Source organism: Dendrobium catenatum, unplaced genomic scaffold (assembly GCF_001605985.2).
Source record: "Dendrobium catenatum unplaced genomic scaffold, ASM160598v2 fragScaff_scaffold_790, whole genome shotgun sequence".
NCBI lineage: Eukaryota > Viridiplantae > Streptophyta > Magnoliopsida > Asparagales > Orchidaceae > Dendrobium > Dendrobium catenatum.
This window is the reverse complement of record NW_021319252.1, coordinates 221,112-236,547: the sequence shown is the minus strand read 5'-3', so window position 1 is coordinate 236,547 and position 15,436 is coordinate 221,112. Positions and strand designations below refer to the sequence as shown.

Below are 15,436 nucleotides of genomic sequence, written 5' to 3'. Positions count from 1 at the left end.
TTACATTATTTGCTATAGATATTAGCCTTGTAGGAGTTTTATGGTTATTTAGTGAAAAAAAAAAGATTAGATAACAAAAATATTATAAATGTATTTAACTCAGTAGCATTATCAGTTAATCTATCTAATTTTATCATTTCAATTTTTATTTCAGTTGATAAAGGTCCAGTGAGGGGATCAATCTTTCATTTGATATCATCACCTCGGTTAGGCAAACTTGTGAGAAAAATTTTGTACATAATACATTTAAAATAAAAAATATATCCATAATTTCTTATTCAAAATCTGACCTGTCAGCAAAGCAACATCGTTAGAAGTTAATTTAATTAAATAACCATTCACAACAAAGCCTTCATCAGTAGAATTCCAAAATTTAAGTATCTCAAATAAAGTGGTATACACTGCTAGAAAGCCAGAAACTTCAAAAATTGATAAGTGTTCAAATTCCTAAAAGTTTGCTGAATTTCTTCGTCAATTATCTCGACAAAAGCAACATAATTTTTTCTGAAAGTTGTAACATAGCATCGAGAAGTAACTGACCTTTGATATGACATCTAAAAAAATTACTAATGAATTATGAAGTGCACCTAAAGCGCAACTAAAGTGCAACTAAAGCATAACGAAAGCACAACTAAAGCGCGCATAAAATACACATAAAGCGCACCTAAAGCTTTCGTATCATATGATTTATTTCATTTATGAAGAATGTTGAAATACACAAAATAAACATTTTAAGATCTCATTGAACAAACTAGTATGTATGAAATTAACACTAAACCTTAAAAATTAAAATATCACATAAATCGCACCCAAAGCACACTTAAAGCACAACAAAGACACAACATTACCTTTTCTTAAATGCAGAAGTACTCTAACATTGTTGTCTACCGCCGGGAAGAAGGTTTTGCATAACATAAGGTATTGCAGAAGTCCCAGGGCAAAGAGTGCGAGAGAAGTGAAAATGTCGAGTGAAAAGTAAAAAATGCTTCGTTTCCATTCCTGTACTCCTGAATTCAAACCATCTCCGGGTTATTAGGTCGGGTCGATCGGGCTACCAAGACATAAAGCAAAAAGATTAATTTAAAAAAAGTACACGTGTATTCATCCAGATGTCCGCTTTCTATTGGTGTCCGAACGCAGAGATAGGTCCGGTGATCGGACCTAATAATTTTTCCCAAAGAAGGACCTCATTTGTAATCATCTACACACACTAGTGGATTCATTCAAACTAGGCAAGACCTCATGTTTTTCCCCCTTTTTAGGAGTTTCCATGTAAAAACTGATGTGGCTTATCGTGGTACTGGAGCCCATCCCAACGCCATCATTTCATTTAACCTACGACCTCCACTCCTGCTTTACAGCTTTTAGCATTATTACTTCCCGTTAGTTACTTCTTTTCTATTTTACTACCACCTGCCAAGTAGTGGCCAGCTCAGCTTAATATTGCTATTTTCATATTTTATTTTATTAGAGTATTACTTATGTACTGGTTAGAAGGAGGAGACACTAGAATTTCAAATACTAATACTTGAACTTTCTACCTATACTCCTGCTCTACACTTCTTCTCCCTATTCTTTCTTCTCTGTTTTTTGTTCTTGCAGGTTTGTTTTGGTTTTCACACCAATTAGTATCAGAGCTCGGCTACAAGTCTCATGGCAGAAGGAAGCAAACAACTTGCATCTGATGAGGATCGAAGTCTGGAGGCTTTGTGGACAGCCCAGAACAGCATGGCTCGCTAGATGGAGGCCCTCACCACGGAGTTCTTCCAGTTCTCAGTGGAAATGAGAACCGAGATGTGATCCCTGAGGACGAATCAACCACTCACGGCAATGGGTAGACCAGTTGCGCTGGCAACCACACCGGTACTACGTCCACGTCTTGGCCGATGGCTCCACACTACTGTTCCGACTGTGTCGAACTCAGAGGATGAGGAAGGCTTACAACCACAATTGGAAGCATCTGACTCGACGGAGGAAGATAGACCAAACTACTTTGAACAACCTCGCCGATACCCTATACAGCAGCGACAACCCGGAGAGTTCGACATCAAATTGGATATTCCCTTCTTTGATGGATGCTTGCACATCGAAGACTATTTGGATTGGGAGCGTGCTGTCGAAGCCTTCTTTGACTACATGGAGATAGCACAAGAGAAGCAAGTCAAGTACGTCGTGTGTCATCTTAAAGGCGTGGCGGGGGCGTGGTGGATGCAGCTCTTACAGTCAAGAAGGCGACAAGGAAAGGGGAATATCACAAGTTAGTACCGGATGAAACGATTGTTGAGGGGACACTTCTTATCCACCAATTTTGAGTAAATGTTATATGTGTAGTACCAGCATTACACTTAAGGCACTCGGACCGTTAGCGAATACACGAATGAATTTTACTGATTGAGTGCCTGGAATAATTTGAATGAATCCGAGACGCAACTAGTGGCACAATACATTGGAGGCCTTAAGGTAGCTATCCAAGATAAAATCGAGTTGAACTCAGTTTGGACTCTTTCACAAACTGTCAATTACGCCCTCAAAGCTGAAATTCAGCTTAACCGCCATCCGAGAAGCGGCACTGCTGGATGATATACTGTGGAACCTAGTGGAGATATGAGCAAATTACCTACTGCTGGAGGAAGTAAGGCCACAAACCCACCAATGGGAGGAGTTGGAATATTGGGCACTGAGCCTAAATCTCCCTTCATCACTCGCCAGAGGACTCCTGTTAAGGATAATAATCCATATGCTAAACCAGTAACCTCGAAATGCTACCGTTGCTTCCAACCGGGACATAAGTCCAATGATTGTCCAAATCGACAATAAGAGCAGCTACTTGAAGGAGAACAAGATGAAGAAGATCATGGTGCCGAGCAGGTGAATGAACAAGATTTTGAGGATCTTCAAGCAGATGAAGGTGAGCCAATATCTTGTGTCATGGAAAAACTTCTAATAGCGCCTCGTCAAACTGGTATTTCTCAAAGGCATGCCATCTTCCGTGCTCGCTGCACTATCGACGGCAGTGTCTGTGATTTACTCATTAATAGTGGGTGCACCGAGAATATTATTTCTCGATCGGTAGTGCAGAAGTTATATCTCAAGACGACGCGCAATTTCCATCCCTATAAGATAAGTTGGGTGAAGAAAGGTGTGGAAATAGCTGTGTCTGAAATGTGCATAGTGACTTTCTCAATTGGAAAGAGCTATGTATGTGAAGTTTTATGTGACGTTCTAGACATTGACATTTGCCATTTGATTTTGGGGCGTCCATGGCAATTTCATGTGGGAGCGATCTATGATGGGCATGCAAATACATACACATTCGAGTGGAAGCAGCGTAAAATCCGGTTCCTACCCCGCTCCCCTGGTGATGGTGATAAGGAGCTGCCTGACAAATCAACAATGTTTGTTGTCATGGGCCAAAATATTATAAATTCCTGGAAGGAAGCATCGTGGATGCTAGCACTTGTTGCATCAGCCACCCATACAGATGATGTGTGTGCAGAGGTACCCACTGCCATTCATGATATTCTTCAGTGTTACAAGAAAGTTTGGCCCGCTGACCTGCCGAGCGAGCTTCCTCCGTTATAAAATTTGCAACACCAAATAGATTTCCAACCGGGTGCCAATCTTTCGAATCTGCCGCACTATAAAATGAGTCCTTGAGAGCACGAGATACTACAAGACATCATGGAGGAGCTGCTTCAAAAAAAATTGATTTAACCCAGCCTCAGTCCGTGTGCTGTCCCGACATTACTCGTACCCAAGAAGGATGGTAGTTGGCGTATGTGTGTTGATACTCGAGCTATCAACAAAATTACCACTAAATACCATTTTTTGGTGCCTCGTCTCGATGACATGCTAGACAAGCTTGCAGGCGCTACCCTCTTCTCGAAGTTGGACCTTAGGAGCGGATATCATCAGATCCGCATTCAGCCTGTGGATAAATGGAAGACAACATTCAATACTAGAGAAGGATTATTTGAATGGCGAGAGATGCCATTTGGACTTTGCAATTCTCCGGCGAAGTTCATGCGACTCATGAACGAAATCCTCAAGCCTGCTCTCGGGAGGTATTGTGTTGTTAATTTTGATGACATCCTCATTTTTAGCTGATCGCTAGAAGATCACCGCACTCACCTTTCTCGAATTCTTGAAATTTTAAGAGAACACAAGCTCTATATTAATTTCCCTAAATGTGAGTTTGCCAAAAGCACAGTCCATTTTTTGGGTTTTATCATATCTGGCCAGGGTGTGCACATGGACCCTCAAAAGATTCTTGCTATCATGGAATGGCCAACCACTCGTTCTATGGCTGAGGTTTGCAGTTTTATTGGCCTAGCCAATTTCTATCACTATTTCATCCAGGGTTCTAGAATCATCGTCGCACCGATCACCGATTGCCTAAAGAAGAAATCTCTGCAGTGGACATCCGACCAAGATCGCAGTTTCAACACCCTCAAAACAGCTCTAACATCTGCCCCAGTGCTAGCCATTCCGGATTTCAGTAAACCATTCTAGGTAGACACGGACGCATCCTCCATGGGCATTGGTTCCGTCCTCTCCCAAGAAGACAGACCTCTTGAGTATTTCAGCAAAAAACTAAGCCCAGCTCGCCAAAACTTGTCTGCCTATGAGTAAGAGCTATATGCAGTCGTTCGCGCACTAAAGCAGTGGAAGCACTATCATTTACACCAGGACTTTTTCTTATGCAGTGACAATCATGCTCTACAATTTATCAATAGTCAAAAAACTATGAACAATATGCATGCGAGGTGGCTAACGTTTCTACAACGCTTCAGTTTTGTACTGAAACACAAATCCGGGACCCAAAATAGCGTCACCAACACCCTCAGCCGCCGCACCGCATTGGTTACAAAGTTGTAGATTGATGCACCCAGATTGGAAGCCTTGCAAGAATTGTATTCAACGGGCCATGACTTCTCCGAAACCTAGAAGAATTTGACAAGCAGCCCCCCTATACCATCTCATGACTATTCAATTAGAGACAATTTCCTATTTAAGGGCAATCAATTGTAAGTGCCGGCATCATCCTGGTGAGAGCATTTGATCAAGGAATTACATAGTGGGGGTTTAGCGGCACATGTAGGAAGAACGAAGACATTGGAGCAAATGCAAAGCAGGTTTTACTGACCTCATCTTCGTCGGGATGTCACACGGTTTGTGGAGAGGTGTCCTATATGCCAATTGTACAAAGGGAATGCTCAAAATTCCGGATTCTACACACCATTACCGGTACTGAATTCAATATGGGAAGATGTAAGTATGGACCTTGTATTGGGCTTACCGAGGACCAAACGTGGCGCCGATTATATTATGGTCGTCGTCGACCGCTTCTCCAAGATGGCTCACTTCCTAGCCTGTAAGAAGACGTTCGATGCTCTCAATGTCGCCATTCTGTTCTTCGAAGAAATTGTCCGCCTACATGGACTTCCCCGCAACATTAAGTCTGATCGCGATGTGAAATGTGTTAGCCATTTCTGTTGAGAATTATGGAAAAGGCTACAAACTGAAATCAAACTTAGTTCCTCTTATCTTCTGCAAACGGATGGCCAGACGGAGGTCGTGAACCGTACCTTAGGTAACATGCTACGATGTTTGGCTCATGAGCATCCAAAACAATAGGATGATTACCTAAGCCAAGCTGAATTCACATATAATGCTATGACGAACCGGTCTACTGGACAATGCCCATTTAGCATTGTATATACTAAGTGTCCTAATCATTTAGTGGATGTAGTCATTTTGCCAAAATGCAAGAGCAAGGTAGCACCCAATACTACCGAAACTTACACTAAAATGTTACAAAGTGTACGGGACAAACTAGAAGCAGCAAATCAAACTTACAAACAGCAAGCGGATATCAGCCGATGGGAAAACATCTTCGAGCCAGGTGATTTTGTAATGGTTCGTCTTCACAAGGAAAGATTTCCACCTGGTACTTACTCAAAACTCAGTCCAAGGAAAATTGGGCATATACCCATTGTTCGACGAATCAACAACAACGCATACGTTGTGGTTCTCCCACCCACATTTCTCACACCGTCGACTTTCAATGTGTCTGATATTTTTGCTTACAAATCTCTTGACACAGGTATGGTCCAATCTATTTCCTCAGCTGAGGAATCTCCCACTGTCGGGGAGACCTGATGTGGCTTATCGTGGTACTGGAGCCCATCCCAACGCCATCATTCCATTTAACCTACGACCTCCACTCCTGCTCTACAACTTTTAGCATTATTACTTTCCATTAGTTACTGCTTTTATGTTTTGCTGTCACCTGCCAAGTAGTGGCCAGCTCAGCTTAATATTGCAATTTTCATATTTAGTTTTATTAGAGTATTACTTATGTACTGGTTGGAAGGAGGAGACACTAGAATTTCGAATACTAATACTTGAACTTTCTACCTATACTCATGCTCTACCCTTCTTCTCCATGTTCTTTCTTCTCTGTTTTCTGTTCTTGCAGGTTTGTTCCGGTTTTCACACCAAAAACTCTGTTGTTTCTTATAAACATTGTATCTCTAAACATTGTATTCATACTTATTTATCTATTTATGTGTTGAATCTTTGTCCAAAACTAGGACGTTAAATTTAATATTTATTTGCCTCCACGAATTTTCCGGGTGCAACTATATATATAATTAATATAATATTATCATTATTCAAAAGATCAAGATAAATTGACGAAACTTGTTTAAATAAAAAAATAAGAAAAAAAAAATAAATACTACGAGTTCAACTCTTCGAAAGAAAATAGCTGGAAGAGTAATTTCGACTTCTGAGTTTTGAAGCGTTCCTCTTGAAGAATTTCAAAGTCGACGGCCACAACAATTCAACTCAAGCTTGTTGTCGGATATTAAACATGTTTCTTTGCAGCTTCGTCTTCATTCCTTCCTCATTTAATCCCAAATTTCTATCTCTCTTCCCCACAATCCATCCAACTTCCTCTCAATCGGTCGGCAAGAGCAATCCCTAACCACATCATCCATGGATTGCGAACCAGAGGAGCTCCAGTTCCTGGGCATCATCGGCATCTACCGAGAAGCGTCGAAGCTAATCGTCTCATGGCGTCGCCTCTTCTCCCAAATTTCCGTCTCCCTAATCGTTCCTCTATCCGTCCTTTTTCTCGTCCACATCCACATCTCTTACCTACTCTTTTCCCAGATCGATCGCAACGAATATGCCCTAGAACACACCGCCGCCGGCTCCCCTTCACAAACCCGCCTCCTCCATCGACTTTCCTCTGAATGGTCTGCCTTCCTCCTCTTCAAATCCATCTACCTTCTCTCCCTCCTTGTATTCTCCCTCCTCTCCACGGCCGCCGTCGTCTACACCGTTGCGTCCGCCTACACCGCCAAACATGATCTCCTACTCTCCTACCGCAAAGTCCTCTCCGTCGTTCCCAAGGTATGGCGCCGCCTCGCCCTCACTTTCCTCTTCGCCTTCCTTTTCCTCGTCAGCTACAACATCATCGCCATCTTCGTGCTCGTCTTAACCATCCTTATCGCCGGCGAAAACGTCATCGGGATCGTCATCATCCTCTTCCTCTCCCTCGCCTACCTCGTGGGATTGGTTTGGATCAGCGTGGTGTGGCATCTGGCGAGCGTGGTGTCGGTTCTTGAAGAGGCTTATGGCTTGGCTGCGATGCGGAGGAGCAAGGATCTGGTGAAGGGGAAGATGAGAATTGCGGCCACGGTGTTTCTGAAAATGAATCTAGCTTTTATTGGGATCGAGTTGCTTTTCCGGCGGGTAGTTGTGGTCGGGGAGGTGTCGATGTCGGTGAGAGTAGTATTCGCGACGGCGATGCTGGGTTTTATGTCGGTGGTCGTGCTTTTCGCGCTGGTGGCGCAGACGGTGTTGTATTTTGTATGTAAATCGTATCACCATGAGAGCATCGATAAATCGGCTTTGGCAGATCACTTGGAAGTTTATTTGGGGGAGTATTTACCGCTGAAGGAGAAGGATGTGCAGATGGAGCAGGTTAATGTTTGAAAGTATGAGAATGTATATCGGGAGAACTAGTAGATAGGGAACTGGTAGTTTTTCCAGTGCTGCAGCTGCTTGCGCCTTGTTTTCCTTGTGCATTTCATGAAACTACTGTATTTTTTTTTTTCTTCTTCTTGTAGTTCAATTTAGCTGAATAAATTGTGTTAGGAACCTCAACATAAATTTATTACAAAAGCTTCGTTTGTGATAGCTTTTTATTATTTTTTAAAATAATTTTAATTTTTTGATATATATAAAAACTACTTTAAGAAATAATAAAAAGACACAACTCTTCTTGGCCTATTGGTTGAGAGCTTAGGCTTCCAACTAAGAGGTCCAAGATTCGAGTCTTTGTGTATGCGTTGTGTGTGTGAGTTTGCCTTAAATGGCCTAAATGTCCCAAAAAAAAAAAAAGAAATAATAAAAAGTCATTCTAAAAAAATCGAAATGACAATACCTACTTGCAATATTAATCATTGTGAAATTTGATTAGATAGAATGATTGAACTAGTTGGATGGCATATTGGCGAACTTAGTTTGCAAAGAGTCCGCATCAATGCTTAAAAATAGGCGTTGGACTGCTACACCTAATTTACTTTTATGGCTTAGCTCGGAATTTAAATGGCCCTCCTATGATGATTCAATTCATTAAAAATTCAGAGAATGACTGATTGCATTGTTTAGATAGTTTAGTATCCATTACAAATCTTATTGATGCTCTTTTTCAAGATTAGATGTATATATGCTGATCACTCTCATTATTTGTGCAATATATCGTATTTTATAAACTATTGCATACATAAGAGATGTAATAGTTTTAGGTATATGCGACTTTGATCATTTATTTCTTTCCCTCTTTAATTTATGGCATGTTCTTTAAATAATCACAAGTGACAAAGAAATTAAATACTTATTAATTTTTCATTCACCATATTGAATTTGCTGAGTATGTTTCATTGAAAAAATGACTGTATTTTGTTTTGGAAAGTCATTCAGAAGGTTGCATTGAGATCTAAGCAATTCTTTTTCTTCAAGGACATTCATTTTCCATGGTATGGGATCACTGGTGTAGTGGCAATAGTCTGGTTAATTATTATTAACCTTGGGGGAAACTTTCTTTTAAGGCCTAATATACATCAATTTTTTCAATATTTGGATGTTTTATGTTTTAAACACAAGGCCCCAAAACATTTATATTATCTGGCGATATGCTGCACCATTTTCTTTTTGGAAGGAAAGAAATGCTAGAATGTTTGAAAAAACATTTGAGCTCTTCATCCATTGTTCGTTTTAAAATCAGAGAAGTTCTATAATAACTTGTATTTTGGCCTAGGTAAATATTTTTTTTCTCAAGTCAATATAACTCCAAATCGCAAAACATCATCGCTATAGTATTGTTATTTTAGTATTTTACTGGCATGAAATTTTTTGTAATTTTTGAGCATCATGAAAATCCTTAAAAAATTAACACCTATCGGTACAAATGGGAATTTTGAGACGGTCATGTTTCCGTTTTGTGAACTGATTTCACCAATATTTTTAAATAAAAGATTTATTTTATGAATATTTTCTTGCAATTTTTAAAATCTGAAAATAATTTATTTTAATTTTATACAAATGAATTGATTAAATTAATAATATAATATTAATTTAATATTTTAATAAAAACATCCTAAGTCACTAAAAGTCTAAAACATTTTTAGAAGCCTATTCTATTCATTTCGGCAACAGAGGTTTGTAAGAGTAATTTAGAGGAAATTTTGAGGAGAGAAAGAAAAAGTTAAGATTTTAAGTTCGCGAAGTGATTTTCGTTAATGCACTCAATTTAGTAATTTACTAGTCTCACTCTAAGCAACCTTTACCTTTTTTTTTTTTCAAAGATTTTGTGTTTTTAAAATTTTTTTGATCAAATTTGTATTTTCAATACCGAAAAATGAGAATAATTTTGTATTGGTTAAACTTTCACCTATTTATCTGCAATTTCTTACTCTTTTGTATGCTCTCTAATTTATCGCTTATTATCCAGTCCTCTTCCTACCCTTTAGTTGTTTAGCGCAAAGCAAAGCATTTATCTCCATGGAAACCCCCTTCTCCTAGATCTTCTATTTTTTGGAAAGTCATTCAGAAGGTGCATTGAGATCTAAGCAAATCTTTTCCTCGAAGGACAATGATTTGTATGCATTTTCCATGGTATGAGATTATTGGTGCAGTGGCAATAGTCTAGTTAATTTTTTTGGGGTTGAGAGAGCTTTTGTCTGTTTTAATAGTGTTTCCCTTGTGAAGGACTTCATTTATCCTAATCATTGGAACTTACCTAATAGCATTCCTCTTCAATTTAGAGAGGCTATTTTGAAAGTTAATATTTTAAATGATGGCTCTAGTTTCATTAAATTCAACAATTCTTGCTATTCATCATTTAAGATGTTCATGGACTTTTTTATGGTGATTTCCCTCCTATAAACTGGCATAAATGGGTGTGGCATAAGAGATTTGCTTTAAAGTATTATGTATACTACTGGCTTGGTTTGATTAGAGGCTTAAAAATGGTGGATGTGCTTTATAAAAGGGGGTTGCTGGTTTAGCTTGAGTGTTGTTTTTTCGTGATTCATTCTAAATGTGTCTCTCATTTATTTTTTGGATGTGATTACATTTTTGCTATTATTTTTAACATTTTAACCTCTGGGGAAACTTTCTCTTAAAACCTGATATACATCAAATGTTTTTAATATTTAGATGACTTTCATTTTGAACACAAGACCCAAAAACATTTATAATATCTAGCGATATGTTACACCATCAATTATTAGTTTTATATTTTATGATAAAGGTGCAAAAAATAAAATATAAAGTAAAACGATTTTATAAGATTACATGGGGGCATTTAAAGAATATTAATAAAAATATTTTTAAGAGTAAGATTTTAGATCTTAAAATATTGTCTGTGCGTAAGGATGCTAATGTTATGTGAGAAAAAGTAGTTAGTGATATTAAGAATATTACAAAAGATGTAGTTGAACTTTCGAAAGTACAAGATCATAATAGTAAAAATAGTTGGTGGTGGAATCCAAATGTGCAAGAAAAGATAAAAAAAATAAGAAAATTTATTATAAAAATTAGTTTATATGTAAAAATTCTGATAATTGGAAAATCTATAAAGGGCTCGTAAAGAATCTAAGAAAGCTATTTGCGATGCAAAGAGGTTAGCTTTTAATGATTGATATAAAATATTAGATACTATAAAGGGATAAAGATATATGTATAAGTTAGCAAAACAAAGATATAGAATTAGTAATTATTTAGTTCAAATGAAGTGTATTAAGTATGAAGATAAAAATTTACTTTTCTTAGAAGATAATATTCAATAAAGGTGGATGAGATATTTTGCCAAACTTTTTAATGAAGAATGTAAAATAAGATTGACTTCAGTGACGTTAGCACCCTAAATGAAAATAAAGATTTTTATTTTTATCGGTGTATTAGTAAAACCAAAGTTAGAGAGGCTTTAAAGATAATGAGGTGTGGAAAAACTGTTGGACCTGATGATATTCCAATAAAGATGTGGAAAGGCTTAGGAGATGAAAGAATTTCTTTTCTTACTAAACTTTTTAATACTATTTTGAAGACTAAAAAGATGTCATATTAGTGGAGAATGAGTGTGTTAATTCCTATTTTTAAGAAAAAGGTGATGCACAGAAGTGTGCAAGTTATATAGGAATTAAGTTAATGTGTCTTACTTTAAAATTATGGGAGTGGGTTATAGAGCGTAGGTTGTGGCGTGATACTAATGTTTCTCAAAATCAATTTGGGTTCACGCCGGGAAGGTCTACTATGGAAGTCATACATTTATTGAGAGGTTTGTTGGAGAAATATAAAGAGAATAAGGAGGATTTTCATATGAGATTTATTGATTTAGAGAAAGCATATGATAAAGTTCCAAGAGATACTATGGTGAGTTCTTGAAAAGAAAGGAATTAATAACTCTTATATTCAAAACATTAAAGATATATATGCATGAACTATTACTTGTGTTCACACACAAGATGGTTTGACAAAGTATTTTCCTATTTCGGTTGTATTACAGCAAGAATCAGCCTTAAGTTCATATCTTTTTGCTTTAGTTATGGATGTTCTCACTAGACATTTGCAAGAGAATATACCATTAGTGTATGCTTTTTGCTGATGATTTTCTTCTTGTTAATAAGACTAGAGATGGAGTTGAAGGTAAACTTAAATTATGGAGGTCAACCTTAGAGTCTAAAGGTTTTCACTTGAGTAGTTCTAAAACTAAATATATGGAGTGTAATTTTCATAGCAATAGACCTAGTTAGGGGATTATGACTTGAGCGATCAAGTCATTAATAAGAGTACACATTCTAGATATCTTGGATCTATTATTTAGAGTGATGGTAAAATAAATGGAGATATTATCAGCAAAATTCAAGTTGGATGGTTGAAGTGGAGGAATGCATCGGGTTTGTTGTGCAATAGAAAAGCCTCCCTCAAACTTAAGGAAAAATTCTATAAGATGATGGTTAGACCTATAATGCTTTATGGTGCTAAATGTTGACCATTAAAAGAGAAGCATAATACTAAGTTAGGTGTTGCAGAGATGAGGATGTATAGGTGGATGAGTGGCTTTACACTTATAACATTATTTTATCATATTCCATTATTGTTTAGAAAACTATCCATAATTGGTTACCTCTTGATGAGCTGTTGATAAAAAAAAGGTTTTAATTTGCTTTCAAAATGCCAATGTCGTTCTAACATTGAAACTATCAATCATGTGTTCGTCAATGGTGGTATTTCCATTAGTGTTTGGAGTTATTTTTTTGATTGGGCAAATATATGTGAGTTTAACAACAATAGTGATGTGATGACTAATTTACAGTGTTGGCTTAACCCTTCCAAAGGGCAAATTTTCAACTTAAGGCCTATCCTCATTACATGGTTCCTTTGGATGGCTAGAAATGATTCTAAACATAGAGATACCAAAATGGAGTTTAGGAGTATAATTGCTAAAGTGAAAGACAAAATTTTGCAATTATATTATGTGAATCTCATAACGGATAAAAACTTTTAGATTTTTTTCTTCATGTTATTTCTTATTAGACATTTGCTAGATGATGCACATATTAGATATTTTTTTGTTGATAAATTTTTCAAAATCAGTTTGGATTCATGCCGGGTAGGTCTACTATGGAAGCCATACATTTATTGAGAGGTTTGTTGGAGAAATATAAAGAGAATAAGGAGAATTTTCATATGAGATTTATTGATTTAGAGAAAGCATATGATAAAGTTCCAAGAGATACTATGGTGAGTTCTTGAAAAGAAAGGAATTAATAACTCTTATATTCAACACATTAAAGATATATATGCAGGAGCTATTACTTGTGTTCACACACAAGATGGTTTGACAAAGTATTTTCCTATTTCGGTTGAATTACAGCAAAGAATCAGCCTTAAGTTCATATCTTTTTGCTTTAATTATGGATGTTCTCACTAGACATTTGCAAGAGAATATACCATTGGTGTATGCTTTTTGCTTATGATTTTCTTCTTGTTAATAAGACTAGAGATGGAGTTGAAGGTAAACTTGAATTATGGAGGTCAACCTTAGAGTCTAAAGGTTTTCACTTGAGTAATTCTAAAACTAAATATATGGAGTTTAATTTTCATAGCAATAGACCTAGTTAGGGGATTATGACTTGAGCGATCAAGTCATTAATAAGAGTACACATTCTAAATATCTTGGATCTATTATTTAGAGTGATGGTAAAATAAATGGAGATATTATCAGCAAAATTCAAGTTGGATGGTTGAAGTGGAGGAATGCATCGGGCTTGTTGTGCAATAGAAAAGCCTCCCTCAAACTTAAGGGAAAATTCTATAAGATGTGGTTAGACCTACAATGCTTTATGGTGCTAAATGTTGACCATTAAAAGAGAAGCATAATACTAAGTTAGGTGTTACAGATATGAGGATGTATAGGTGGATGAGTGGCTTTACACTTATAACATTATTTTATCTTATTCCATTATTGTTTAGAAAACTATCCATAATTGGTTACCTCTTGATGAGCTGTTGATAAAAAAGGTTTTAATTTGCTTTCAAAATGCCAATGTCGTTCTAACATTGAAACTATCAATCATGTGTTCGTCAATGGTGGTATTTCCATTAGAGTTTGGAGTAGTTTTTTTGATTGGGCAAATATATGTGAGTTTAACCACAATAATGATGTGATGACTAATTTACAGTGCTGGCTTAACCCTTCCAAAGGGCATATTTTCAAGTTAAGGCCTATCTTCATTACGTGGTTCCTTTGGATGGAAAGAAATGATTCTAAACATAGAGATACTAAAATGGAGTTTAGGAGTATAATTGCTAAAGTGAAAGACAAAATTTTGCAATTATATTATGTGAATCTCATAACGGATAAAAACTTTTATAGTTGTAATGCCATTGCTTTAGATTTGGGTATTTCCATGAGTAGATGAGGTATTGAGAAGAATGAAAGGATTATGAGGTGGATCAAGCCTTCCCTTCCTTTTTGCAAAATAAATATTGACAGTTCAGTTAATTCCTCCTCTGTTGGGGCTGGTGGAATTATTCAAAATCATTTAGGTAATGTTGCTTCTATTTTTTATGGTCCATTAAAATATATGTAATGTTAATACTACTGAGCTTATGGCTTTATCTTATAGGCTTAAGATGTGCCAGAGATTGGGTATTGTGACTGTATGGGTGGAACATGTTCTTAATCCATATTCTAAATGGTGTTGTTGTCGGTAGCCATGACAATTGTTTTTATTAAACATATTAAGTAGTCTCTTAGCAATTTGAATTACTTTGTTTCTCAAATTTATCATGAAGCTAATTCGTGGCTAATTGATTGGCTAAATTTAGTTTCCAAATTAATGCCTTTTTAAGATTTTGATGCTATGACTTTACCTCGCCCGATGAAAGGTTTGATTAACTTGGATAACGTCGATCTGTCTTACATTTGAAAAGCTAAATGATTATTTTGTTTTTCTCTTATGTTTTGTTGTTCTGTTGTATGTTATGCCTTTTGGTTCTATCCCTTTTTAGCGTAAAACACAGTCAGTGATTTTCGGTGGTCATAGGGCCGTCGACTGCCAATTAATTAACAGCGACATACCAACCATCTCAAATGCCAATTTTATCAGGGGCCCAGCTGCCGGTTGACATCCAGTATTAATATCAAGTACCTGTAGAGGAAGTTAGAGGCTTATTTTTTTTTTACTATTTTCTTTTCATTTTGATTGATGAGTGGGCACTTGCTCTTAAGTGGTTAGATTTTTATAGAAATATCTCTTGCAAGTGGCCATGTTCCTAAAGGGCAATATATAAATACTGTCATTATAAATATGCTTTTAATATGTACTACGAGGAATGCTAAAAAGCCCCTTGG

General features: G+C 36.9%; 1 protein-coding gene across 1 annotated transcript; it reads left to right on the top strand.

Annotated features, from left to right (window-relative positions):
* Positions 1 to 6,769: 6,769 nt before the first annotated feature.
* Positions 6,770 to 8,073, top strand: LOC110105497. The gene has a single exon (XM_020835027.2). The coding sequence runs from the start codon at positions 7,003 to 7,005 to the stop codon at positions 8,005 to 8,007; it is 1,005 nt and encodes a 334-aa protein (XP_020690686.1). The 5' UTR covers positions 6,770 to 7,002; the 3' UTR covers positions 8,008 to 8,073.
* The last annotated feature ends 7,363 nt before the right edge of the window (positions 8,074 to 15,436 follow it).

Coding starts and splice junctions, on each gene's coding strand:
- LOC110105497 (XM_020835027.2), top strand. CDS start 7,003: ATGGATTGCGAACCAGAGGAGCTCCAGTTCCTGGGCATCATCGGCATC.